This window comes from Colius striatus, chromosome 13 (genome assembly GCF_028858725.1).
Source record: "Colius striatus isolate bColStr4 chromosome 13, bColStr4.1.hap1, whole genome shotgun sequence".
Lineage (NCBI taxonomy): Eukaryota > Metazoa > Chordata > Aves > Coliiformes > Coliidae > Colius > Colius striatus.
The window spans coordinates 6,617,930-6,645,431 of NC_084771.1; the positions used below are offsets into that span (position 1 = coordinate 6,617,930).

Below are 27,502 nucleotides of genomic sequence, written 5' to 3' on the forward strand. Positions count from 1 at the left end.
GCCTTCTCTGAGTGTGTCTTCAGGTTTATTATTCATCAGAGTTGCTTGTATACGATAAGCATACTGCAATTCATCAGCCCTTTTAAATGCTGACCTAAGTACGAGACTGTGTTGATGGGATGCTGCTCAGCCCTACCTACCACTTGATTTTAAACAAAGGAGCTTTACTGGAGCTTTTAAAAGTTAATTTATTAGTACATGCAGTATGCAATATACTGCTCTACCCTAAGTATATCTGGCTACAGGGCTATGCACATAAATCCAGTGGCTATGGACTCTTCTTGAGGACTGATCTCTAGGTCAGTCAGCAGCAATATGCACTTTCCAGTGGAATCTAGAGGATGCTGTCAGTTTTTCTTGGTTTTGTTCTAGAGCTGTGTTTCTTAGACTAGATGTATGATTTCCTCAGCCTTTCTGCAAGGGAGATTGTGGTGGGGATAAGGGATCAGGTCAGAACAAGTGTTTGTTACAGAGACCAGTAAGTGCAGCTTCTTTCTCTGCTTCCAGACCTCCAGTTCTTGGATGTCTCTGCCTAGCTGAACTCAAACAGCGGTTGAGCTCATTAATTGAGACTGGAGTATCCAGTTCCTTGGTCCTTTTGTCACTGGGTACTTAGAGAAGCCTGTCTTCTCTCTGCAGGTGGCTTTTAATTTAGTTTTATTATAGGTACTAGCTGAAATTTCCCTCGGATGACACTGAGCTTTGGAATTCAGGATAGCAGTGGATGAAAATTTACTGTAAACTTCATGTAAAGCTACTATTTGGTTTTGACTCTGTTACAGATGGCATTCTTTGTGCTTTAATGACATCCATGTATGTTATGTTCCTGTCAAGTAGTCTGAAGCTTGTAATATTGAGCTAGTTTTAAATGGTGGTTGGACGCATGAGGTAACTTAATGTGTAAGAAAGGCAGTAGCTGCAAGATCCTTGGGCATCTCAGGGCCTTCAGAAGTCTGATCCACAATTTATAGCTGACTGCCCTGTGTTATGTCTTAACATAACACAGTGAGATGTGTTCATAATTAGTATTGCTGAAAGGTACAGGCAACTTGGTATCTGTCTGGCTTTATCAGAAATGACATTAAAAATAGCTCCAACTAAATAACAGAATACTATTTCTGCAAAACAATCTTAGATGCTGTGCTGTCAAATGAGCAAAGTGAACAAGGGGTGGGTGGGGAAAGTGCATTTTTTCCCCCTCTTACAGTAGTTGTGGGGATCTGGTAAAATGTTTTCAGATAACAATCTTTGCTTCTCTCCATTTTTTTTCTTTTATCTGAAGATGACTAAAAGTGCATGTGCAGTGAAGTCCAATTTTTCTGTAACATCTGTTCTTTATCAGGCTCTGCATTAAAATCACTAGGGATTCTTTAAACAGTGAGTTTCTGCTATGGACTGCAGTCATGTACCAAAACAAAGCCAAGAGGCAGTGACTGTAAGGGTAATATTATAACAGATACTCTATAGCACATAAGTAATACTTCTGACTTGCTGGTACGGAGTGCATAGAAGGTGGGCAAGCTTTGTCCTCCACTATATTATGGTGACTTCAATGACATTGTTGTAGAGGAGCGGAATGAGATGCCTTTCTTGGCCTCGTTGGCCTCACTGTGGCTCCAGTCAAATGAGGAGTACCTATTCCCAGCTGAGTGTGGAGGAGGGTGGTGAACAGGACTGCAAAGCTTCAGAGTTGTTGGGAGGCTTAATTTTCTCTCTGGGGGCTGCAGTGCAGCACGGCCAGAGCTGGTGCCAGGGGTGTGCCTGCTGTTCTGCTCCCTGATGAGCTTAGAGGTATGAAAAGGCCCTTTAAGACTGCTGGAAGGGGGCTTGGTTTAATTAAATCTAATCTCTTTAGAAATTGCAAGTGCTTTCACATGACCCAGTCCAGCCTCACCCTGACACGGAGGACTTGGGGCTCTTTGGGCAGTGTGCTGGCACTGAGGAAGGAGCCAGATGTCTGTGAGTATTGCTGGGCTGCAGGTGGGAGACACTACCTCTGCTGCTCTTCCAAGACTGTGCAAAGCCTTGGTACACACTCTGCAAGCTGGCATTTGGCTCCCGTCCTTGCAGTGGGGACAATATTGTCTGGCTAGCACTGTGGGAAGCAAAGTGTAGCCCTGAGGAGTGTTTGACCTCCAGAAAACACTTGCATGTTTTAAGGGATGGGGAAACATGTCTCCTTATACTTACTATGCTGTTGGTAATCTTGTGGAAAGCCAGAACTGGGAAGGTTTTTCAATTATTGGGGTGCTGTATGAGATCTTGAGTTCATGCAGCTCCAGCTGGATTTGATGTACTTTCATGGTCAGAGCTGTTCATGGTGTTAGTTAAGTACCTTTACCTGCAGTAACTGCTGGGTGAACAGGTCCCCCTAATAGCATAGGAGGTCTGTAAAGGTTGGCTTGGAATTTCTTTTTAACTGAGCATACTTCTGTTCTGTAACAGTCAAATGAACAATAAAGTATGACTTTTCCTTATGCTATTTTCTCCAGAAATGGTATGATTGGTGACTTGACCCTGGGAACCATGAATATATGAAGCCTGAAACCTACAGACCAGCAGGGTGTAACAACTTCCATGCATTCAGGAAATCTAGGGTGGAAAGAAACTTTAGCTTGGGGTCAGGGTTCTGTAGAGGTTGGTACTGTTGTGCTGACTCTGCCTATTATTTTGACAAGCATTTCCTAGTACTCTGTTCCTGTCTCAACTTCTGACAAAGAGAATTGTGTTCTACCTCTTGTACTGCTCAGCGTGATGGGTCATTAGTGCGAGTAATGCATCTGTTACTTAGTGTGACGGTATCAGTCTTTCCTGTTTGTCCTGCCATATGCAGCTACACATTTTCACCTTAGGAAGTAGTTAAAGCAGGATATCAGTAAGGCTTATTCAGAAACCTGGAAGATAACTGATAATCATTGCTGCTAGTAAAATTTATTGGGGATTTTACAGAGGCAGAAGGTGAGACTTCAAAGTACATGGGCAATGTTAAAATTTCTGAAAAGGTGTTGGCAATAAGTGCCTAGTACCACTGTCAATGAAGATTGCTCCTGTAGTCTGCTAAATGCCATGGGAGGAGGACAGTGGTGTCCTATAGCTTCTGAAAGCATTTGCCTGTCAAAAGGAACTTTCTTGGGCTGCAGCTATTCTGGCGGCTGGAACAGTCTCTTCCATGTGAGAGATTCACTCTGTGCAGGTAGTCTCCCCACCAGCACAACGTTGTGCTTGGCAGCAGGAAGCTCTTTTTTCATATGCTCCGGTAGTGGCAATCTTTAGCTGTGCTCGGACTGGTAATACAATGGTAGTTACCTCACATTAAGAAGAGGAAGAGTTGCTAGGTTTCTAGCTGTTTCCTGTAGCTGTTATGAAATGAATCAGTTAAATATGGACATTTTTTTTCTGGAGGGTTTTTTTTAACTTGGTGAGTGTTAATTTGTCTGCTGGAATGTGATAGTTGAGTTTTCTTGGAGTGTGCGATATGTCCTCCTCTGGAAGCTTATTAGCTGTTGGTATGCAAAACATTACATTCCATCATCATTTAATGTATTTAAAGTCAAAAGAAGGCTATTTAGAGGCCATGTAGTAGGGTAAAACTTCTAGTGTAAGATCTAAGCAGAACTAGCTGCATCACTTGGATGTAGCAGTGAGTTCACTATAAATGCTGTGATGAAAAAATTGAGTTGCTTTAAATAGCATTTGAGTATAAATTACTGCTAACAATATCTTTTGGAAAAAGAGTGTTGTGTACTTGGGGATGAGTGCTGCCACTTTGGACCTTGTGATCTGATTGGTGGTGAGCAACCTCCTCTCATTGTGTTTATTCCTATTCCTTACATCTCAGCAGACTGCACCTTGCCTGATTGGACTAAAAGAGCTAGTTTTTATGTGCTTGGCAGTGCATTTGGTTATCTTACTGAGGAGCATTTTATACTGTTTGCAACTCAAATGGTAAACATGTTGATGGTTATGCCAGCCCTCAAACACAGGAAAACATCATTAGGTGGCTTAGGAATACAAAGTATAAAAGCTTAATGCTAATTAATCTAGAGACTCTTCTTAGAGTAAGCATTGGTTGTGAACTGGATAAATGGTTTATTCTTGATGGACAAAGCAAGCAGAAGAGGCTAAACTATAATGGGACTGGATCATGCTGGTATTCTTCTGGTGTAGCATTTTTGTTGTGTAACCCTTGTGTAACATCTGTGTTTGGCAGCATTGGCTGTGAATGCCTCAGTAAAGTGATTTTTAGTAAAAGTAAGACTTCAAGTGAATAAATGGGATGAAGGTAAGCAAGCAGTGGCCTGGCACTTGTTAGGTAGAGATTATAACAGTTTTGAAGCTGTAGGCAGAGCACTTTAAGAACAGTGCAGCTAACTTGCCAGTAATAAGGAGGTCCCTGAGTGCTTGATTTTTCAAACATTTTTTCATGTTAGAAGAACTGATTTAGTTTTTTTGTCCCAATATGCAGGTTCTTGAAACAAAACACTTCGTAAAGCTGCATTTGTTCTGAAGTATAGTCAGGCCTCTTCTGTGCTAACTGGGAATGGACATCAGTGCCTCACACCATGTGAAACAGTGAAAACCCCACTTTGTCATTGCAGCTCACAACAAGTGGCTTAAAAACTTGCCTTGGTACCATATGGGGAAAAAAATTCTCTGTATGTTATTTCTGCACTAATGAGGCTTAACAAAGCTCAGTTTTATTGTGAACTTCTCAGCCAAGTATTGAAATACTACAAAACCAAGGGGTAAACTGTTACTGATATAGCCCAGGACCTGCTTTCCCCAGCTCCGTCTGCTGGCAGTTTGCAGCAGTATGCTACTGAATGTGTTAAAATGTGGTTGGGCTCAGGGAAGCCAGGCTTGCCAGGGTGTGGTTCTCTAAAGCACAAGCCTGTTTCCTGTGGTATCTTAGCTCATGCTGTCTTCTAAAATAGCGCAGGCTGAAATTGCAAGTGCAGACCCCATTAAAGATTTTGTTGCTCTTAAATCTTAGGTTGCTACTCATCTTGACTACATGGGGAAAAAGGTGTGTCCTTCCCCCTTGAATGTACTAATTGAAGGATGATAACTGGTCAGATGACTGAAGTGAGTGATAATGAAGGAATTTTGCTGGTTCCAGCATGGGGCTTTATTTTACTAGGCTAACAAAGATGTGAGTCTTACAAATCAGTATTCTGCATAAATTATGAGGAAACCTACTGAAGCAGTTTTACCATAAAATTTAAGATCTGAGTTGCTCCAAATAGCTTAAAGGCTACTCGGGCACAGGTTGCAGAGAGCTGCCCCAAAGGTTTCGATTCCGGTTTATGATGCTTCCCCTGTACTCAGATACTTCATGGTTCAAGCACTTATGCAGATAATGAGATAAGAGCAGCTAGCTGCATCCATAAACAGTGGAGCAAAAAAACCATTTTTCTTTCACGGGAGCTGATTTTTGGTGAACGGGAAAGACTATAAAATGAACAAAAAGCAACCTGTTGCTTAATGGCATATTTACTGTAACCCCTCTCATTCTAAGACATGACTTACAGCATCTTTGCTTTCAGTGGTACATGTGCAGGGCAAGTCAGGCTTACAAGCCAGTACTCTTTCTAGTAGATGAGTCTCCAAGTAGAAGTAGCAAAGCTGTTTTTGAGAGCATTGTGCTGTTCTAGCAAACAACTGGATTCCTGGTTTACCAAAACGCTGTGAAGTGAGTCAATTGTCAACATCTACAATCTGAGGAGAGTAGTTTTGTGAAGTCAAGCAGGAGAAGTCAAGGCAACTGCATGCTATTGAAAGCTGCTACCTCTAAACAGAGCTTGATTTCTTATGAGTTTAAATCGTTTACTTCTTCCTTGCTACTTCTGTGGGATACTTTTTCCTCAGTTTGACTTCATTGTGTCAGAAGGTTCAGAGTGTTTCAAACTCAGTTTATTCCTGTCTGTTCATGGTATCTTTGCTCCATTAATGTGTAAATAACATTCTTTATGGACGCAACAACTAGAACTGCAACTCGCCTTGACTTCAACGTTGGTATGCTAAGCCTACTTTTAATCTCTTACAGAATGTGCTTAATTTTTATTCTAATTGTAAATGAAGAAAACCTTTAGATTCATCATGTGGAAATATTAAGTACAAAATGGTGGTGTGCCTAGGCTCAGTTAGGCTTTTTATGAAACCTCAAGAGCAAGATGTGAAATCTGTCCATATACTTGGTAAAAACATAGGGATCAGAACTGCCAGTGAGCGTATAAACATTGAGTGGTTCCTTTAGTACTTTTCTGCCTACTCTAGGTTTTTTTGGTCTCTGGTGTCGTGTGGTTAGCTTCTAGTCCTAATGTGTGTTTGAGTTTTTTTTCTTATGAAAACTATTTACAACATAATTACCCTCACATCTGGAAGGCTTGGGCAATGTGCTAAGAGTGTTGATTGCACCGAAGAGCAAATAAATTAACATTTATTGTTGTGGTTTGGATGACGAGAGGAGGATTATATGAATGTGTGATCTGTGTGGTTGGGGTTTGGTGCACTGTAAATGTCATCTGTACAACTTCAAGTTTTGAATCTTTGCTTTGGAGAAGCATTAAACCAGCTTGATCTAAAATATCTGCAGCTTGTGTTTATAAATTATGAAATACTTCAGTTGATAGGTATGAAAAGATAAATTAATTCTCAGACAAATTGGTGTAATTGAACACTTTACTTTGGTCAAAAGTTAAGGCATCTGTGTTCAGGTAAGAGTGTTCTTACCTACCTATAAGGATGTAAACACTTTCCAGTAATGATCAGGAGTTGTGAATGGAATTTGCTATTTACTTATTTGCTAATTTTGCAATAATCTTTGAGATGAAATGCCTCTGTTTGACTTGAGTTCATGAGAACTGTTAGTGGAAGATGTATGAGTGTCTTCCTGCTTCTGTATGATGAAACTACAAATTTCCTTGCTGCAGTCTTTTGTCGCTTTCCCACGTGAAAACTGAATGGTTACACATGTGTGAACAAGCTGTCAAGATAGTGCATCATATAATAGTACTTCTGGAAGACCATTCATGATCTTACATCTAAGGCTAATATTATTGTGCAATCTGACTGCAGTATTAAATCACACCTAAACAATTTCTGCAGCATTTAGATCTTTCACTTCCCTTAAATAATTGGAAAGCAACTATATAGAGATACTTGTACAACTTTGTGACATGTCTGCACATAGTAGTGCATATGATAATTCAGCATGTGTTCTTTCTGCCATAACACATGAGGACATCCTTGTCTCCTGTCTGCAGACAGAATAGACTCTTACTGTGTGAAACAGGAAAGTTATACTCTACAGGGAAACTGAGAACACTGCTTGAAGATCAGATGACTTTAACTGCTGGCTTTAAGTAAAGTCTCTGGAAGCTTAGGACGTGGTCTCTGTCTGTAGGCAAATGTTGGTTTTCATTGTTGCATGATGTCCCTTAGAGTATATGTTGTAGTGATGCTATTTTCCATCTTTCAGATCAGCGTGCGTGTTACTACGATGGATGCTGAGCTGGAGTTTGCCATCCAGCCCAACACTACAGGGAAGCAACTCTTTGATCAGGTAAGTGATGGAACTGCAGAAGATCTGAAATTGATATGGATTATGAGATTCAGAAGCTGTTCTGCTCTTGACTTAATAGAAAGACTTAAAAGATGAGTGACAGTGTGTATAACTTCAAGAGAACTCAGAATAGTAAGAGATTTTATTTTTTTTCAAAACTACCACCTTTTTTTATCTTCAAGAAGAATGTGTTAGGAGTTACTCTTAACTCTAATGAACTGAATTGCTGCTGTAGCTCATAATAACTGGAAAACGGTAGATGTCTGCAGTCATAATTCATAAGATAAGACTTGTGAGGGAGACAGCTATCTGGTTGGCTTACTTGCATCATGTAATTGTTTTCAAAGAGTAGTTGATCTGTAAAACAGGAGAGGCTTAACAGTGTTTCAGATGTTGTTGCAGCCTTTAAGTGCAAGTGAAGTGATAGTCTATACTCCCATCAGACCCCAAGATAAATCAAGAGAAGTTGTGTTTCTCTGCCATAATCCTGCAGGCCATGGGTTTGCTACTGGGAAGAAAATCTGAACAGTAACTTCATATCTTAAAGAAGGGTAAAATGAATCTTGGATTAATGACAAGATGAAACAACTGCCAGATCTGTTATATTGGATATGGATGTGGTTCAGTAGTGCCAAGCACTCTGGTGCCAACTCTAGGTAGTATGTGTCTTAATGAAGAGAGAAACTTAAGGGCTAGCCCACCCATATAAATCTGCTATTTGGGGTCAGCAAACTGAATTTACCACAAACTGCTACTTTGTCTCATACTCGGATGATGCAACACTAGGTATTATGTTGCTCATTGCAGCCCAGCCCTGAAATAAAGGGAGTAGAGTGAGATGCTAGGCTTTGATAAAATAGCACCCTTTCAGAAAGACTTTCAGGAAAGTTCTGCATTGCAGTGTAGTTTATCAGCTGTCTGTATGTTACTACATAGTAGCTCCTACATATTTGAGCCGTGTGTGGTCTTAAATCTGGCAGTTTTTGATTGTCAAAAGTATAAGGTGGATTCTGCACAGAGTCCACATGGTAGTTTACACTGGTGAAGCTGAGGTGACATACTCATACTCCAAAGCTCATCAAAGGGTGAACTGTTTTTTTGGAAGGGGTGTTGTTGATGTAGATGCTTCCCATGATGATTTTTCAATATCTCTTGTCCAAGAAAAGCACTAAGTGCTAAGAACTGATACTACTGAAGTCAGTAGTAGTTTATAATCTGCATATGATTTTATTTTCAGTCAGCTCTATGCCATCAGCAGCTTTTGCTGCAAATTGACATTGTGGTGGCAGACTTGGACTTCAACAACTTGTCTCTGAGAAGCATCTGATCACGTTTCCAGTATGGGAACACTCCATGTCTTAGTAATTGATTTCAGTCCTTTGAGTCAAGTTCTTGAACAGCTGTACCTTGTCCTGCCTGCTGGATGTTTCACATAGCACCTGTCTAAACAGAAGTCTTGGTTTGTGTTTTCAGTAGTAATCGCTTTGCCAAGGGAGGAAACAAACTCTGTTCTGCAACAACATTTAAGTTGATAATGTAAATGAGGCAGCATTTACTTCAGCTAAGCTGAATCGTAGGTGGAGTTGAAAGAGGAACTATGGCAGGTGAGGAGGGGAAGTGTCTGAACCTAGGTGTTAAACATTTGCCATTTCTAAAATGTTTGCTGGGCACCATATCTTTATACTATGAATATATCACACTTTCTGGAATAAGAATTAAACTGTTTTATACTGCTTAGTAGTCAAGATTTTCTTGTGGTGGTGATGGTATTGGTTCCTAGTAGGGCTGATACTGAACTGAATGTCCTAGAGCCTCATTGGATGGGATGAAGCTGGAACACAAAGTTCCATTTAAATATAAGAAAAAATGTTTTACTGTGAGGGAGCAGTGGAACAGACTGCCCTGAAGGGACTGTGGAGTCTCCTTCCTTGAAGGTCTTCAAGACCCACCTGGACATGTTCCTATGCAACCCAGGTTGACCTGCTTCTGCAGGGGAAGTTGGACTAGATGATCTCTAAAGGTCTCTTCCAATCCTACCGTTCCATGATTCTATGTCCAGACTCTGACTATAAGATTAGTCAAAGACCTATCACAGCAGTGCTAGGTGGTGTTAGTGTAGTACCACCACAGAGATGTTCATAGAAAGACTACTCCTCTCCCAGGGTGAGGAGCAGCAAGGTAGAGAGTTGGCAGTAGATGCATGGGTGTCAAATCTTCTGCCTCCAACATGAATTAGGAATTTTTGAGACTACTGTGTTGGTGGTTGAGGAGCCTAATGTCAGCTTCTGTTGCTGCCCTACCACAATAGGAAATGTTTCATGTTGTTCTCTGAATGCAGATACACATCAGTCTGTTTATCTTTTTTAAATGGAAAATTCAAGACTCCTTTCTGTTGAAGAGATTTTATAGTCAGACTTGTCCATTTGCTTTTGTTTGTCTGTGCTCAAACATTACTGCACTTTGCATAAAGAGTTAACTGAATACCAAACCAAAACATGAGAGCCTCTGGTGAGCTAACAGTAAATGCTAAACTTGATGGATTTAATATAGAGATGGGGCTTTGAATATATTATCAACTGCCAGATACCCGTTATGTTTCAAATGTTTGAGTTTTGAGCTGTTTGTGGAGATGAGTTCCTGTAGAGCGCTAGTTCAGAGATATTCTCCCTGCTAATGGGGACTGAGCAGCGACTGCTGTCTGAGTGGTATCAGTTCACTTATCTCAGTTTCCATCCTGATGAGGTTGTCTTGGGTCTCATGATGGGGTGTGGAAGAACAAAGTTATGACTGTTAATTTTCCAGCTCTCTTAAACTGTATTGTACTCCTGGAATTGCTAATCTAGTGTTTTCTGCCCGATGGTGGTTCTGAAAAAGGATCTAACTTCATAAATACTCTTTTGAGGGGAAAGAACAGTTTCTGTACAAAGGAAGTTTACAGTTTTGCTGTTGCAGCACATTGTCCTTCTGGCGTAAGTTGTGATTTTTTTTTGACCCATTCACAGAAAAATTAAGAGACACTGCATATTTTTGCTCTAGAATGCCCTTTGGCTTTGAGTTGTCAGTTCTAAGTTAAGAAAAAAGGAAGCTCCTGCTGCATAGCTACCTTAGTGCATGTTGCTACCCTTTTTCAGTAACATTTAGGCAGTATTTGTGTCCCCCTGTTGTGCTTAAATGTAGAATAAATATAACCACATGCTGTATGTAGCAGCTTCTCAATTGGTTTGTGATAACTTTTGACCTTGGGTCCTGCTGGGACCTTGTTCTTTCACTCACCTTCAGAGCAACTTGTGCCTTCAGGTTTCTGGTGGAAGAGTCTTAGCTGCCTGCTATACTAGTTTGGTTGGATGGGCATCTCTACTCATTTGATAGGCCTCACATCAGAGTCCTCTTAACAATGAGTTACAGTTACCAAACTGTTCGGTTGGTACATCTTTCCTATGAGGAAAGGCTGTGGGAACTGGGGCTGTTTAGTCTAGAAAAGAGAAGAGTGAGGGGGGATCTTATTAATGTTTACAAATATCTGAAGGGTGGGTGTCAGGAGGCTGGGACATCCCTTTTTTTGTATTGTAGCTATCAAAAGGACAAGGGTTGATGGGATGAAGCTGGAACACGAAGTTTCATTTAAATATGAAAAAACCTATTTCACTGTTCAGGTGAGGGAGCCCTGGCACAGGCTGCCCAGAGGGGTTGTGGTGTCTCCTTCCTTGGAGGTCTTCAAGGCCCACCTGGACATATTCCTATGCAACCTGATCTAGGTTGACCTGCTTCTGCAGGGGGTTGGACTAGATGATCTCAAAGGCCCCTTCCAACCCCTACCATTCTATGATTCTACTTCCTTCCCCAATCTAATATGAACTCCATTTCTCCAGCTCCAGAACAGTAATGTGTTTAGTGCTCTCTGAGCCTATAGTTGACCCAGTAAAGCTCAGTCCTTCCAATGCTAGCTTTTGGAAATCAGAATAAGCCTTTGGAGCAGGCAAAAGCACCAAATCTTAATAAAGGTGATCTCTGTCCAATTAACAACTGTGAAGCCAAGTCACAGCTTAGAGAGAAATGTGACATTAGAAAAACTTTGATATCTGTAATTTCTGACTCTGACCCTGACTCTGCAAGCATGCAGTTAACCTTCCAAAGAGATATGTTCTTGGTTTTTGAGCTTTTAGATTCAAAAATAAGCATATAAGAGAAGTGTGCTCAGCTATGGGTTAAAATTGTAACAATAAGCATCTCTGCTCACTTTAAACCTAGTCACTCATGCTGTATTTTATGTTCAGGATTGAGTCTTGTATGTACTGCAGTGTGGGTTAGTTTTGGGTTTTGGTGAGGTTTTCTAATTCTTGAGAATGCTACTGATTGCTTTAAGAGCCAGAGCTCCTAATATTCCAAGTTTGTGTGCCCTGCTCTGGCTTGCTTATGGGCTACAGTGAGTTTAATGGATTTGTAGAGTAACACTTTGTCAGCCTCTTTCATGGTTGCTGAACCTTACAGCACAAGCTGACCAAATCCTTACTGACTTTTGAGTAACTCCATTTGAGTTGAGTTGTGTCTGGAATAAATGTGACTAGTCTCTCATGGCCTGTAAAGTAAGCTTTGTGAGGAGGAAGATTTTGGAGAAGCTATTAGCCTTTGGTAAGGTCCTACCTAGTAGTATTTAAATGTGTAGGAAACTGCACTGGAGCACTTGATCCAGTAGATGAAAGCACTGAACTGAAAACTTACTATGTCAGTTTCATGGTAGAAAGCAGCAAGTCTGGGGATAGCGGCTGGTTTCTCCAGCAAACCCTAGAAGCCTTGTTTGTGTAATGAAGGCTTGTGGTTGAATGGTAGGGAAAAGTGTCTGAAATTTTACAGGAACATGTGGAAACTTACTGGCTTCTATAAAAGCAGTAGTGGAACCAAAACGGACTGGCTGTTGCTAAGTGGTTCCATGGCAAACTATAATAAGCTTAAAAACTCAAAGAACATCCTGTCATTTAGCACTCTGGCATTTTAGCACTTTGGAAGGGAAAGTTAGAAATATATCTATATTCTGGAAGAACCAGCCAAATGGAAAAGGAACAAGTTGAATATTCATCTCCCATCTACAGCCATATCTTGAGTGTTAAGTTAGGGTGCCTGGAAGACCGTGTTCTAAGTTGTTTTTGACTGTGGCATATGAAACTGCAGGTGTGGCACCAGTTCAGAGCTCCTCTAGCAGTAAGGCTTGCTAGGTGTTCTCTGCCAAGCACTTAGCATGCCCACTGTAGAAAGGGAGAGGTGCCCATTTTGTCTTTGGCCAGGACAGTAGGTGAGAGTCAAGACAAATTTGTGCTGTAGTGTAGCCTGTGAAGCTTTGACCTTGGGTGCAGGAAGTTGATTGAGTGGAATATCTTCTGCTTGCATGCTTTGGTCTCGCCCATGTATAGCTAGTGCTTTTGTGCAGGATCTGCACTTGTTTGCCAATGGGATGTTGTATTTCCTGGGGTGATGGCAATCTAAAGTCATAATCTTAAGGCTTAAATAGGCATTTAAGATGCTGCTTATGGTTCTCTTCTTGCTGTGGAGCAACACTAAATGGCAAGAAAAAGTTTAGAGGGAGATGGGTGGTGAGCTTTGAGGAGCAGGACAGGAGGAGTCATGCAGAACTGGAAAATGTACAGTTAGTGGGAGAAAAAGTTGCCTGGAAGACCTTGTGTTTCTTCTCTGAACATAAGTAAAAAAAGATGTACTACTGTGCACTCAGACTGTCTCCAGAAGATGAAGTGAGAATCACCAGAAATGCATATTTTCCCCCAGAGGCTGTGTTGCTTACTAAGTGGAATTTTAAGCTAATGGTACTTGATAAAGAGCTTTGTCATAACTGGTCAGGGTACTGTGGAACAGCTAGATTTTGAGGCTGTTTAAGGCAGTTGCAGGCTGAGCTTTGTACTGCAGGCTAAATAAGACCCAGGGACTGACTTAATGTTCTCACTCATGCAGAGAAAAGAAGTCAATGCTCCAGATGAGAGTGTAAACTTCAGATATTTAAGGATAGTGTTCTGTTTTGAACAGTACTATGTATTCTCCTGTCCTGTGTGCCAGCCCTTCTCCATCCTTAGACACTGCCAGTAACTGCTTTTTGGAATGTCTCACAGTTTGTCAGGGCTCTGACTGCTGAACACCCCCAAACACAATTGAGTTGCTAACTGCCAGCCAAACTCTGCAGCTGTGGAAAGCCGTTTCTTCATGCTTTTTCCATTGCTAAATGGAATTAAATCCACTATAATGTGCTATGGCTGAGGTGGGAGGGAGGAGGACTATACCTCCTGCCCTTTTTTGAACAGAGGCTGCTGTCATGTGCATTTACTTGTGAGGCAGTTTCAGGGTACAGGCTAAACAGGCCACATCTATGCTCCTGCTAATAAGCCCCAACATACCTTGCCTTAAAGCTTGTGAAATTTCCACACCAGGGGTTGTGCTGCAATTTCAGTTTGATTCAGTAGGAGTCAGGGGGCATGATGTTCTGTGCTGTGCTGTCTCTTCTCTGTCCAGGCTGTTGTTGTCACTGCCATTGCTGTGCAGACTTCTGCTGTGGAATAAAAACCCTTTTGTGCAGGGCCCCAGTGTGATGCCTTTCAGTTCCTTACTGGCAGTCCAGCTTGTTGAATTCACAGCCTTAAGCTGCTGACAAATGGAAGTGAGGCAGACAGGCACATGTGGCAGAGGGGGGAACTTCCACCCCATTCAAATGTTAATGCTGCCCAGAACAGCTTTCCTTGGGCGCTGGAACAGCCTTATGTCCCTTCCTTATACAATGTGCTTTCAAGGTATACAGCAAACTGGTATGAAAGTCTCCTTGGCTGTGTGTGTCCGACTGCATGATACACAAGTGAAGGTTGATCTGCCCCCCATCCCACTGTTTGCAGGGGCTTTAGGCTGGCTCTCCAGTTCGTAGCCAAGTGAGAACAGGCTGAGTTGATGACCTTTTGTAGATTTTGTCTCTGTGTTACTAACAGTGTGTTTCTACTGAGAGCTGCCTTGCGCCTGAAAGGCATTAGGGCTGTAGTGCTGCATTTGTAAGGTCAGAGGAAAGTCTGATCCAAGCCCTAAAGAATCTGGTTTAGTAATGTGAATGTGAGAAATTGGTGTTGCATCTTGCCAAAGCCAGAGACCACATTGGAAGGGATCAGAGGTCATCCTTAAGGTTCAACAGGAAAGTAATTCAAATGGAAGTAGGCATTTAGGGAGAAATCAAAATATGGGATGAGGCAGTACAAAACCTCCATTTACCTTGCAGGGGAGACAAGGTTATCAATCAGCTGGTTTTCCCTGGGCAGGGCTTTTGCCCTGCTCCAGTTCTTGAGCCTTGTTGAAGGAGGGTAGCTGTGAGCAAGCCTGAAGGGTGAGTGGTGTATAAAAACAGTTTACAGTGTCTGTACTACGGTGCTGACCTAAACAGAAGTGTCTTCTCCCTTCCTTGGCTAGTAATGGAGGTGGCAGGTACTTGCCTTGTTTGCTAGTATGAGAACAACTCCTAGGGGCTTCAGGAGAGATGTGGAAGAGAAGACTTGCTTCATCCTCTAGCATGTCCCAGGGCACAAAGCTGTGGCCTCCTCCAAGTGAACAGACTTTGCCAAGAAACTTCCTTCTCCTTTTTACCAGAGTAGTATTCTGCAGTAGTCTTGCCCCCCCATGAGGCACTTATCTCTAGTTACAGTATGTCTGTAAAGCTTTCTTAACTCTTATTTACATGGCACCTATGGACATGACAAAGGAGAGAGCTTACATAGTGGTATAGTTGATTTCTGTGGTGGCTCTTTGTCCTGGAACAATGGGTTAACATATCAATTTACCCACAGCAGTAACTTTTAATGGTGACACTCATTACAGAACTGTCCACAGCAATCAGTGGAGTAAATATAAATCTTAAAATATCAGACCAGAGTAGGATGAAACCTAGCAGGGTGTTTCATGGCTTGCCTGAGGGCCATACGCCTGCATGTTGAGGAGCATACCTGAAAATTTGCTATTACACCTGTGAAACCCGTTGCATTGTATTTTGAATGTATGTATTGGTTTATGTGGCTGAAGAAAATAGTGTCCCAGCTGTTGTTTATAAATAGCCACAAACCTTATAGAGATTATGAGGGAGAGAATACAGTACATCCCCCACTTAATACCTCTCAGGTGCTCTATTATCTATGTATTTGCACTGTAACAGGGGAGGTAGAAGGCTAGGGCACTAGTTGTCTTTGTATTCATCTGAGCTTACCTCTAACAGATTCTCTGCCACCTATGAGATCAGCCCATCTGGATGGAGCTCTTGTTAATAATCTTTTTTTCCAGGTTGTCAAGACAATTGGTCTAAGGGAGGTGTGGTTTTTTGGACTTCAGTATCAGGACACCAAGGGCTTCTCAACATGGCTGAAATTGAACAAAAAGGTATGTTTGTTTCAAGGTCTCACTTGTCATGGATTCCTTTCTCTTGGAGGGAAGGGACTATTCAATCTCTGTGCTTCTGTCAGGGTTCTGTTCTTGCCTCTCCACACACTTGAAGTACTGCAAGATCAGTGAGTTGGTGCTGCCTTCCTTCAGTCCACAGCCACCTCTCCAAGGTTACAGGGAAGTCCCAGTGTCTGACCTGGTCCTTTTTTATTTATCTAGGCAGATCTGTTACCCTTTCCTGTAACACGTTAATGGGGTGCTCATGTAAGCACATTAATTGGAGAGAAACCTGGAAAGTAACTTACCTAGCACTGATTGTAACCGGTGTCTTGCCATAAGTCCTGTGGGGAGGGATGAGAACACCTTTAGCAGTTAGGAAGTGAAAATCCTGCTTTTCTGCTCACTCACTCCTGCATTACAAGAGAAAATTTTACTTTTTTGTCTAATACATATTTGTCTTCCTACTGATCAATGTGCTCTCCTTCTCTTGGTATGTAGGCTATAAAATCTGCTAACTCTGTTCCAGGTAACAGCACAGGATGTACGCAAAGAAAGCCCCTTGCTTTTCAAATTCCGTGCCAAGTTCTACCCAGAGGATGTGGCAGAAGAGCTGATCCAGGACATCACACAGCGCCTCTTCTTCCTTCAAGTGAAGGAAGCAATTCTGAACGATGACATTTATTGCCCTCCAGAAACAGCTGTCCTTCTGGCTTCTTATGCTGTCCAGTCAAAATATGGAGACTTCAACAAAGAGGTACACAAGTCTGGCTACCTTGCAAGTGATAAGCTGCTCCCACAGAGGTAAGTGAACCTAGGTAAACTGAGACCTCCTTTGTCTTAAAGGATCTGGGGTTAGTTTTGGTCTGTGGTGGTTGTGTATGTCGATTGGAACATTTGAAATAAAATACAGCTGGGTATTTCTCTGAGGATTTGGGTTAGTATTCATTCCATTTAGAGCTTTAATCGTTAACTACTGCTCCTCAAGAAACTGACCAGAAGTACAGAGAAAGCTCTAAAACCCAAAAATGTAATGCTAGAAGAGAAGCATGCCTGAATGCATTTGTCATAAGTGTGAATACTGACTAGTGTGTGTCTTGCTAGCCTTTTCATTAAACTACTGCGTGGAAGTTTTTTGTGGGACAGCTGTGGTGCCAGTGGGGCATTTAATGAAGTGTTGAGTGGTGTGACTGTGTGTAAACGTAGTGACTGATCTCAACCATCCCATGTACCCTTTCTAGAGTCCTGGAGCAGCACAAGCTTAACAAGGATCAGTGGGAGGAGAGGATTCAAGTGTGGCATGAGGAGCATCGAGGAATGATTAGGTAACTGATACAGTGTGAAACCACTGTGTTTGAAGTAGCATGATATATGTTACTCTGTAATGTGTGAATGCATGTGAAAATGTGGCTTGCTTTGGGATGACTTAGCATTTCTCAGGTTATTCTGCTCATTGTAACCATGTTTACATGCTTCTGCTCTTGCTAGTCCACATCACCTGACTGGTCTTAGTAAAACAAACTCTGCAAACTCAGTTTTATCTACTATGCTTGGAATTTTTGCCACCTTGCTGCTCTGCCCATGCAGGAAAACAGTGCCTTTCTGCTCTGATGACTTAGACTCAAAAAGGGATATCTGCTTTCTTTTTACATGCTGCAGAGAAGATGCTGTCTTGGAGTACCTGAAAATTGCACAGGATCTGGAAATGTATGGTGTGAACTACTTCAGCATTAAGAACAAGAAGGGCTCTGAACTCTGGCTAGGTGTAGATGCTCTTGGACTCAACATTTATGAACAGAATGACAGGTAACAAACCTCCTCTCCTCATCATTGCCTTCAGCTCCTTTCCAGTGTAAAGGCATTCAAAATTAATCTTTTCTGGAATTTAAGTCTTCAACTAAACTCTTCAATTTCTATCTCATTCTTGGCTGTGTTTTTGACACTGCCAGGATGATCTGTGAAATGTACTTACCGAAAAAAAAACCAACACAAATTCCTGTTTGACCAACCTGATGCCTTCTGTGAGTGCGTAACTGGCTGGCTAGATGAAGGTTGAGCAGGGGATGTCATCTACCTTGACTTTAGCAAGGCTTTTGACACTGTCTCCCACAACATCCTCATCAGGAAGCTCAGGCAGTGTGGCTTGGATGAGTGGACAGTGAGGTGGATGGAGAGCTGGCTGAATGACAGAGCCCAGAGGGTGCTGATCAATGGCACAGAGTGGAGTTGGAGGCCTGTGGCCGGTAGAGTTCCACGGGGATGGGTTCTGGGGCCAGTCTTGTTCAACATCTTCATCAACAACCTGGATGAGGGGACAGAGTGTACTCTCACCAAGTTCACTGCTGGCACCAAACTGGGAGCACTGGCTGATTTCCCCAGAGGCTGTGCTGCCATTCAGCAGGATCTCGACCGGCTGGAGAGTTGGGCAGAGAGGAACCTCATGAGGTTCAAAAAGGACAAGGGCAGAGTCCTGCAGCTGTGAAGGAACAACCCCATGCACCAGTACAGGCTGGGGGTTGAACTGCTGAAGAGCAGCTCTGCAGAGAGAGACCTGGGAGTCCTGATTGATAATAAACTAAATATGAGCCAGCAATGTGCCCTCATGGCCAAGAAGGCCAATGGCATCCTGGGATGCATCAAGAAGAGTGTGGCCAGCAGGTCAAGGGAGGTTCTTGTCCCCCTCTACTCTGCCCTTGTGAGGCCTCATCTGGAGTCCTGTGTCCAGTTCTGGGCTCCTCAGCTCAAGAGGGACAGGGAAGGGCTGGAGAGAGTCCAGCGCAGGGCCACCAAGATGATCAGGGGACTGGAGCATCTTTCATACGAGGAAAGGCTGCAGGAACTGGGCCTGTTTAGTCTGGAGAAGAGGAGACTGAGGGGTGATCTTATTAACATTTATAATATCTAGGTCCCTTCCAACCCCTACCATTCTATGATTCTATGAAATTGTCAAGTCTTATCCAGCTAATTTTACTTGTTTCTCTAGTCTCCTTATGTAGATGTGTTCTCCAGTTCTGTTTTCCATTTAAAGAAAAAAGGGTTGAAAAACTTTCTTATGTAGTTCATTTGCATGACTCATTTTGTTTACCAATTCCGGTCAAAATCTGAGGCCAGATTTGGTAGAATTTTAGTACACTGTTATTGTTAATATTATCATTATTAGTTAATAATTTGGAGTGACTTGGGACTCATTTCTTTTTGCGTTGCATTTCTTGCAGGCTAACACCAAAAATTGGGTTCCCTTGGAGTGAGATCAGAAATATCTCATTTAATGACAAGAAATTTGTTATCAAGCCTATTGACAAGAAAGCACCGGTAAGAAGCAGCATTACAATCAAACTTTTTAGCACAATCTTTTCATCAATAATATCAATGCTGACTTAAGCAATGCGGAGAAAGCTTAGGGCCTCGAAGTGTGTTGTACAAGGGGCTTATGCTGAGAGGACATGTCTAATGCTGCCTTTTTCTTGTCCCAAGGACTTTGTGTTCTATGCCCCTCGGTTACGGATTAACAAACGGATCTTGGCACTTTGCATGGGGAACCATGAGCTCTACATGCGTAGACGTAAACCAGATACCATTGAGGTGCAGCAGATGAAGGCACAGGCTCGGGAAGAGAAGCATCAGAAACAGATGGAAAGGTTGGTAGGGTTCTGAGGAACCGGGATTTGGTCAATGTCTGCACAATATCATCACGTGCTAGATAAACTGGTGACCTATTTGAGCCTAAAATGGAGCAGGTTGCTTTCTGCTTGAGTAGATATAATGGGATGATGGAAATGGCAGTCATCACAAATGTGACCCACTGTCACTTAGAGTTAAGGATTTGTCCATTTGATGGAACTCATGTGGCTCTTGGTATAAGATTTCCCTTATAATACTGCTATTGCAGACTTGCCATTGAGGTGAATGCCAGCAGAGGTGGTTTTGCACTTATAAAAGGGCACCTCTGGAGTAAAGCTCATCAGCTGAATGCTGTAGTGCACATCTCTTATGTGCTCATGGTTTCATTAGGAAATGCTCTAATCTGAGTACCTTTTAATTTGGAATTGCATTATGACTTCCCACTCATCAGAGCCCTACTGGAGAATGAGAAGAAGAAGAGGGAGTTGGCAGAAAAGGAGAAGGAAAAGATTGAACGTGAGAAGGAGGAACTAATGGAGAGACTCAAGCAGATTGAAGAGCAAACCAAGAAAGCTCAGCAAGGTAATATGAAATGTTCCAATATCTTCTTAAATGCATAGTGAATGAGAAGGGCTTAAGTAGAGAGTTACCTTGCAGTTTATTCATGCGCTAGCTAGAAGCTTTATCCAAACATGTCTGTAGAGGAAGTAGTCAAAAAGTGTTACAGGGGTCACACCAGTCAGTACTGTGATGTGATTACTGTCTAATTGCTTGGAAAGTGTGGTGTTGCTCAAGCAGAATGCTGCATGCTGTAGGTTTCTCTGCCTTTAAGGGAGGTCATTTTGGTATGGGTGCTTCCCCACAAATCAACTGGGAAAGTAATCTGCTGACTTAGAACAGGCATGGCTCTTAGTCTCCAGCTTCAGTTACAATGTGAATTTGAGGAAAGAGGACAGCTCCTTTAGTTGTCCCTCTGAAGGAAAACCCCCATCCAGAACATAGGTGTAAGGGCACCTTCCTCTTCTACTGCCTCTTCTTAACTTTATCTCTGTTCAAATGCACTCCCTTTTTCTTTCAGAACTGGAAGAACAGACCCGCAGAGCTATGGAGCTGGAACAGGAGAGAAAACGAGCTCAAGAGGAAGCAGAGAAGCTTGCTAAAGAACGTAGAGAAGCAGAAGAAGCAAAGGAGGCCCTATTGAAAGCATCCCATGATCAACAAAAGACCCAGGAACAGCTGGTGAGTGAGTGACAATTGGTTAGGGAAGATAGGGACAGGGTAGGCATGTAAGCTCTTGAAGCAAACTGGACTGTGAACATAGTGAGGATGCGTCATAGGGTTCTTTAATTTTTATCCTCAAGCAGATGAAATTATATTTATATACAAGTGTATTTTTACAGCAGATCTGGATTGTTGTGCTCTTTGTTTTTGTATGTGATGCTGAGAACAGTGTTGAGCTCAGTAATTGTTTTTTTTCTGATTTGGATTAACAGAAGTGAGTTCTGTATCTCTGGAGGGAAAGGAAGTAAAAAATATCCCCACCAAACCCCTAGACTTTTTTGACTGCTTTTTCCTTTGCATCATGGAAATATTGGTGGGGCTGAAGCTTACTGGAGGTCTTTCTTCTTACAGAAAAGATACTGTTTTTATTCAGGACTTGGAGTAAATGCTTCATTTAGCAAGTAAAAACAACTAAAAGCCTTTCTTTTGCAGGCTGCTGAGATGGCAGAACTCACAGCTAGAATCACACAGCTGGAGATGGCCAGGCAGAAGAAAGAGAGCGAGGCCCAGGAGTGGCAACAAAAGGTAAAGCAGAATCTGAGCAAACATCAATACTTTTTACAGAGTTGCTCTTTATTCTGTATCATGGCCTGAACTACTGCACTAGATACCATTATAGACTTGAGTGTTTGCAAGCTTCAGGCTGCTGTAAATACCCAGCTTTGTTTGTCTTGGTGGAATGAGTGCCTTAGTGCAACTCCGTGTCAAAATATTTTGATTAATTAAGCCTAAAGCCTGTCTTCCATGAATTCTAACCTTTCTTCAAGTCTCTAAAGTGTTAGAAAGTTTAGCAAAGGGTTGTGACTGAGTGGTTTTGGAACATACCACTTCAGTGTGCAAGAGGCGCAAGGTTTCCTGTCACAAGCACCAAGCAGTGTTTTTGCAAGAGGTCTCGTGCACTCAGGATGATGTTGCCAAACTTACTGTGGCATGCCCTCCTACAGGCACAGATGGTACAGGAGGACCTAGAAAAGACCAAAGAGGAGTTGAAGACTGCCATGAGTACCCCTCACGTCACTGAGCCCATGCACTCTGAGAATGAGCATGATGATGAGCAGGATGAGAACGCGGCAGAAGCCAGCGCTGAGCTGCGGTCAGAGGCCACCATCAAGGACCGCAGCGAGGAGCAGCGCACCACTGAGGCAGAGAAGAACGAACGGGTCCAGAAACACTTGAAGGTAAGAGGAAGGCAGCAGATAGCATGTATCTGAGTGCTGCTTCTGTTCTTGCCATTTATTGCTGCTGGGAGATGTTATTGATATTAAAAAAGGCAGTGGGGTAAGGGTGGTGAAAGAGGGATCATGATCCTGCCAGATAACTGCTTAACTATTTGAGTAGAGACGTAGATCTTGTCTCCTGGCACTTGACTTCCATTTCACTGGAAGTAGTGAAGTATTTTCAAGCAGTGCCAAAAAGCAGCATCTGTCAGATGTATTCTGCTTGTGGGAGTCTTGCCAGCCATCTGACAGCTGTTCATAGCCCTGACTGCAGTGAATCAGAGAGCTGGGTCTGGTTCCTATCAAACAGCTGTATGTAACCATCTTGTCTGACTGGAGTTCATTGCAAAACCCCAAGAGCAGCCCACGAGGGCTCAGCGTGGAGGGAGCTGTGCTGCACCACTTTCTCATAAAGAACTCCAGTGTTCTGGTGTTCACTCCTTCCAAGTGCTTTGTTACACTGCCTGCTAGCTGCCTGACTTGCATCAGGCTTTGCTTGTTCTGCATCATGCTGTGGTGGTTATATACAGGCAGAGTGAGAGATGCTCTCAATCTTCTGCAGCAAGTTTCTTTTGTGGTAAGCTAGTAATTCTGCAAGATCCTCCTGTTGTCTCTAGGGATCCCTCTGCTTGATGACTTTTCTGAAGCACACTGGAGACAGTCTTTCTTACTGTGCTAGACAAAGATAAATAGGGTGATAATGCCTGATATTTTCTACCTTCAAATGTTAGGAAAAAATATTAACAACTTACAATTTAAACAACTTTGTGATTCTGCAGAAGAGACATCTTAAGATCATCTAGTCTCACTTCCATGCTCAAGCAGGATCAGGTAGAGCAGTTGTCCAGAACTGTAGACATTTGTACTCATGTTTCCTTTCTCCATGGATATTGAATCTTTTAGCTCCTTGTCCAGCTTTGAGTCTTTGGCACGTGCTAACACACTGCTATCTGTTTCCCCTTCTTCAAAGGCTCTTTCCTCAGAGCTGGCAAATGCTCGGGATGAAACCAAGAAGACAGCCAATGACATGATCCATGCTGAGAACATGCGCCTAGGCCGAGACAAGTACAAGACCCTGCGTCAGATTCGACAGGGCAACACCAAGCAGCGCATTGACGAGTTTGAGTCCATGTAAACTCTCCCCTGCATCTGCTGCCCTGCTCTCTCTTCTCCCTCTCTCCCCATCCTCTCCTGTCATTCACTCATAACCGTGCTACGCTGGAACCACTACAGAAGAGTGACCATGGTCTTATTTATAGAGTTGTGGGCAAATGTTGGAGTTAAGCAACAGAAGAAAAAAGGATTTACATCTTCCTGAGGTGGCTTGGGAAATTGGAGCAAATTTGAAGTTGTTTGGCTTTGTGTAAAGTCTCACTGCATTTAGTTTTTTATTGCTTACTGAAGTGGCTGTGTTGCTGTCCTCTGCCACAGGACGGGGGGAGGGCCGGCGGATACTCTGAGTTACATATAGTAAAGTGCTAACAGTTTGACACTGTGCCTTTCTACTAGCCTGTGCAAGCTTCAGTATTAAGCTCGCTAGCTAGGCTCTGAACATCTGACTTAATACAAGGTCTGAGTCATGTAGCTGAGAAGGGGAGGCTGGAGCTTAGGAGGAAGAGTTGGAGGTAGAATATGGAGTTTTTCTTTCTGAAGACCAAAGCTTTTGTCCTTCAAACATCAGCAGACCAAACTGATTCTGTGACATTCCTGCTGATGTTAATTTTTTTTGTTTGATGATGGAACTTTGAATTTCCTAATTATGACGAGGCCTTGCGACTGTTTCTACTGATGCAGTGTGGTTTGTAGCCTCAACTTCCCTGCTTTCCAGAAGTTGTCTCTGGGAAATGGCTCTCATCGCTTTCATGTGTCTGCCTTGAGTGTAACCAGTGAGGCAGACACCTGAAGAGCATTACCTTCCTTTTTGGGTTTGTCAATGGGAACTTAAAGGGTTAGGTAGAAATGTAAGAGACTAACAATTCCTGTAACTGTATTTTCCCTTGCTGAACCAGTACATTTCTCATGTGAACTGGATTTCAGATTTTTCCCCAAGAGGCCTTTTTTAGCACATAGTCACTGGTGCCTTATGACTGTGTATAGATCTACTGTAGCTCAGATGCCTTTAGTTTAATCTAAATGTAATCATAGAAGGTGATCAGCAGCTGGGGACCAAGAACTATGTGTGTATCTAGGTGAGGTGCAAGACTGCATCCGTCTTCCTGGCTTTGAGCAGTGTTTGAGGGGAGAGGATCTTGAGATATTTGTCCACTTGCTGCCTTAATCCTAGTATTCTGCCAGATCCCTGGCTTAAGTGCCCTTCTTTCCCCAGAAGGATGCTTTGCCCCACTGTGACTTTGAGAACAGAAGACACTGTCTCTTAGAAATGGGACACTGGTGGTTGTGAGACTGGTCCCCAGAGCCATTTGTACCAGTTGTTGTAATACCCATCACCTCCTGTCTCCAAGTTATCCATGCTAAAGTTACCCAGAATCCTTCTTCCCATTCCTGGGAGAAAACAGCCATGTATGCTCAGGGTTGAATTGGATTTTGCCTTGATCCTTTATAGAAGGAAACATTCACCTTCAGAAGAGGCCTGTTAAAAGATTCTACCTACAATGGGGTTGTCCTTTGCTTTGCCTTCCTTGCATTAGCCTGTCCCTATAGGAAGTCATGAGGCTAGCCAGTGATTTATTTTCTTGCCTAGCACGATCCTGAATCTTGTGACTTTCTCAGTTTTGTGGATTCCCCCTTTGTATGGTGATGGAAGGAAAAGATGTGCATGCTAGAGCACTTTCATCTCCTTGTGCTGTGGAATGGTAAAGGGGGACTGTGCCAAAAATAAATGTTTATGATAGTGTTAATAAACTGCAGTATTTCCCCAAGAATTCCTTGGGCTGCTGGAATCAACCTTACCAGTGCTGTATTTTATTTTTCTGGAAGCAATACAAGTCTGTGTGAAGGACCCACACAAATGCTAACCAACCAGCCTCTGTAAGGAGCACAGCTTAAGTGTGCTGCTTCTAAACAACCACATGAGTTGTGGGACCCCCCCTTGTTTCCCCTGGACACAGCATGCCTTTGGGGGATGATGTGACATGGTAGGCTTTTGATTGGCCAGAACCACACACCTCTCTAGTTTGAAAGTCACAAATGAAAGATTGCAGTTAAATTTGTCAGAACTGATTTGTGCATTTCTGTACTGAAGGGTTATTGGCACTGGCTCTATGTGAGTCTCCTTATGGGGGGAACAGACAACCTTTATACTTCTGTTTTGGTGCTTTAAAGCTGATTTCCAGCACTTATGTCTGTGGCAACTGTTGATATATCTGGGGAGAGAAAAGCCTGTGTTACATTTTAACAGTTTCCTAACAAGCTGATGTATGTTGCCTGGAATATGTGTTCAAATAAAAAAACAGTAAGCCTTTTCTGCTTTGATGGGTCGCACAACACTGCTGAGCTCATGTATTATGATGCTGGCATGACTTCTGTTTATAGGGTTATCTTAATTGTTCTAATTCCAAATGCTCCAATACAGCAATAGAACAGCCTGTGCCAGTGAGTCCACTTAACTCTTTTTGTAGTTGTTTCAGCCCTGCCTTTTTCTTAACCAGTATTATATTCCAGTGGTATCTAATGATATTTGATTTCAATACTTCTAGCTATGCACAATTAGAAAATATTAGTCATGGGATGGAGGATATGTTTATGGTTCTCTTTCCCTTGGAAATGTATACTGTATTGTAAAGAAAATGGTATTTTGCAAGAAAACTAATGTAAGAAGCTTTCAGTATTATGAGGAGATTTGTAGACACATTTTTTATTTGTTAGAATACAGTGAATTGTTCTTCCTCTCCATGTTCCAGTTTAATTGGATAACTGCTCCTCTTGGGGGTGGGGGGAGGGAACTCCTTTATCAAATGTTTGCCTGGCTTGTTTATTCTTGTTTTATTTTTTGTTGTTGTAAATTATATTGAGGTTTTTTGACCAATCTTTTTACTAGATTATAATAAAACATCAGTTCCTTAAGGTTGTGGAGTAATTCATGGGTCCATGTGCTTATCTGCAGAGAGAACCTTGATGTTAGGCTTTTTTTTTTCCTGTTTGGAGGAGTTGTTAAAATCCATACCTTGTTCTTCCTAAAGTGCCAATAAACTTCAGAGAAACTCAGTAGATGGTGTCTGCCTGGTTACTTAAGGCTTGAGTCTATTACTGTGTCTCCAAGCTGAACAAGTCTGCTACGTGGTTCCAAAGAAGTCAGCCTTATAGCACTCTAGCAAATAAGGAGCTCTTACTTGCAACTGAAAAGCAACTGCTTGAATAAAATCCCTTTCTTCCTCCCTAGCCCTTCAAGCTATCTGACAGGAGCCAGTACTGGGATTCATGTTTCTTTGTGGAGACATTGAATATACATTTATATTCTGGTTAACTTGTAAATGGACCAGTCTAATGGAGAAGGAGCTGCTATCAGAACTTGCCACTGGTGAGTGTTCCTTCCAGGATTCCAGAAACCTGAACACCGTTGGAGGAACTGCATGTCTGCTTCAGCACTGCTGCAGCCTTCAAATGAAGGTTGCACTGGTCTGGGAGGGTTGGTCTCACAAAGGGGGTTCTTGTTGCCTTTATTGCCCTTGCTTCTTAATGGACAATAACTTGCAGCTTGTGTTTAAATTCCTAGAGTCGCTGAGGACTCTGTGCTTGCAGACAGATTGCTCTACTCTTCTGCGTGAGTGGTCTGTCTCTGTGGAGACTGAAGAGGCTTAGTAATTCTCTGGTTAGGTATATCTGTCTGTCTTCAGTTTGTCTTTGAGGAAATGGAAGTAAAAAGCAATAATGGCCAAAGTCTGCTTCTGTGCAAGACTATGTTAAGTATTCAGAACTCCAGTCTTAGCTGTTGGAAGGAACTTTGTAGTTTAGAATGAGGAAATTGTCTAACACAAGTTTGTGTAGACAGTTTCTGCTGGATTTGCGATTGTCTGTTACAATTCAGGTCTAGTTTAGGACGTAAGTTTTGAGAGTCCAGATGTTTTTGTCTGTGGGACAGGGACAGCCTACAGAGTCAGTCCCCAGACCTGAAGAGCAGCTCTGCAGAGAGAGACCTGGGAGTACTGGTTGGTTATAAACTAAACATGAGCCAGTAATATGCTCTTGTGGGCAAGAAGGCCAATGGCATCCTGGGGATATGAATAGTGTGGCCAGCAGGTCAAGGGAGGTTCTCCACCTCTACTCTGCCTTGGTGAGGCATCATCTGGAGTCCTGTGTCCAGTTCTGGGCTCCTCAGCTCAAGAGGGACAGGGAACTGCTGGAGTCCAGCTCAGGGCCACCAAGATGATCAGGGAAATGGAGCAACTTTCATATGAGGAAAGGCTGCAGGAACTGGGGCTGTTTAGTCTGGAGAAGAGGAGACTGAGGGGTGATCTTATTA

General features: G+C 42.6%; 1 protein-coding gene across 2 annotated transcripts in view; it reads left to right on the plus strand.

Annotated features, from left to right (window-relative positions):
* MSN (moesin) overlaps positions 1–26,247 on the plus strand; it is a 43,113-nt gene extending 16,866 nt beyond the window's left edge. The window contains exons 2-13 of one of the 2 annotated variants that reach the window (XM_062006396.1): positions 7,481–7,564; positions 15,869–15,964; positions 16,494–16,768; positions 17,206–17,289; positions 17,624–17,770; positions 19,180–19,276; positions 19,439–19,602; positions 20,037–20,167; positions 20,664–20,824; positions 21,299–21,391; positions 21,811–22,044; positions 23,054–26,247. In XM_062006396.1, the coding sequence (XP_061862380.1) occupies positions 7,481–7,564; positions 15,869–15,964; positions 16,494–16,768; positions 17,206–17,289; positions 17,624–17,770; positions 19,180–19,276; positions 19,439–19,602; positions 20,037–20,167; positions 20,664–20,824; positions 21,299–21,391; positions 21,811–22,044; positions 23,054–23,218 (1,731 nt within the window). In that variant the 3' untranslated portion in view covers positions 23,219–26,247. Of the gene's footprint in view, positions 1–7,480; positions 7,565–15,868; positions 15,965–16,493; positions 16,769–17,205; positions 17,290–17,623; positions 17,771–19,179; positions 19,277–19,438; positions 19,603–20,036; positions 20,168–20,663; positions 20,825–21,298; positions 21,392–21,810; positions 22,045–23,053 lie in introns of those variants that run through there. The other variant, XM_062006397.1, reaches the window with a different exon arrangement.
* Positions 26,248–27,502: the final 1,255 nt, after the last annotated feature.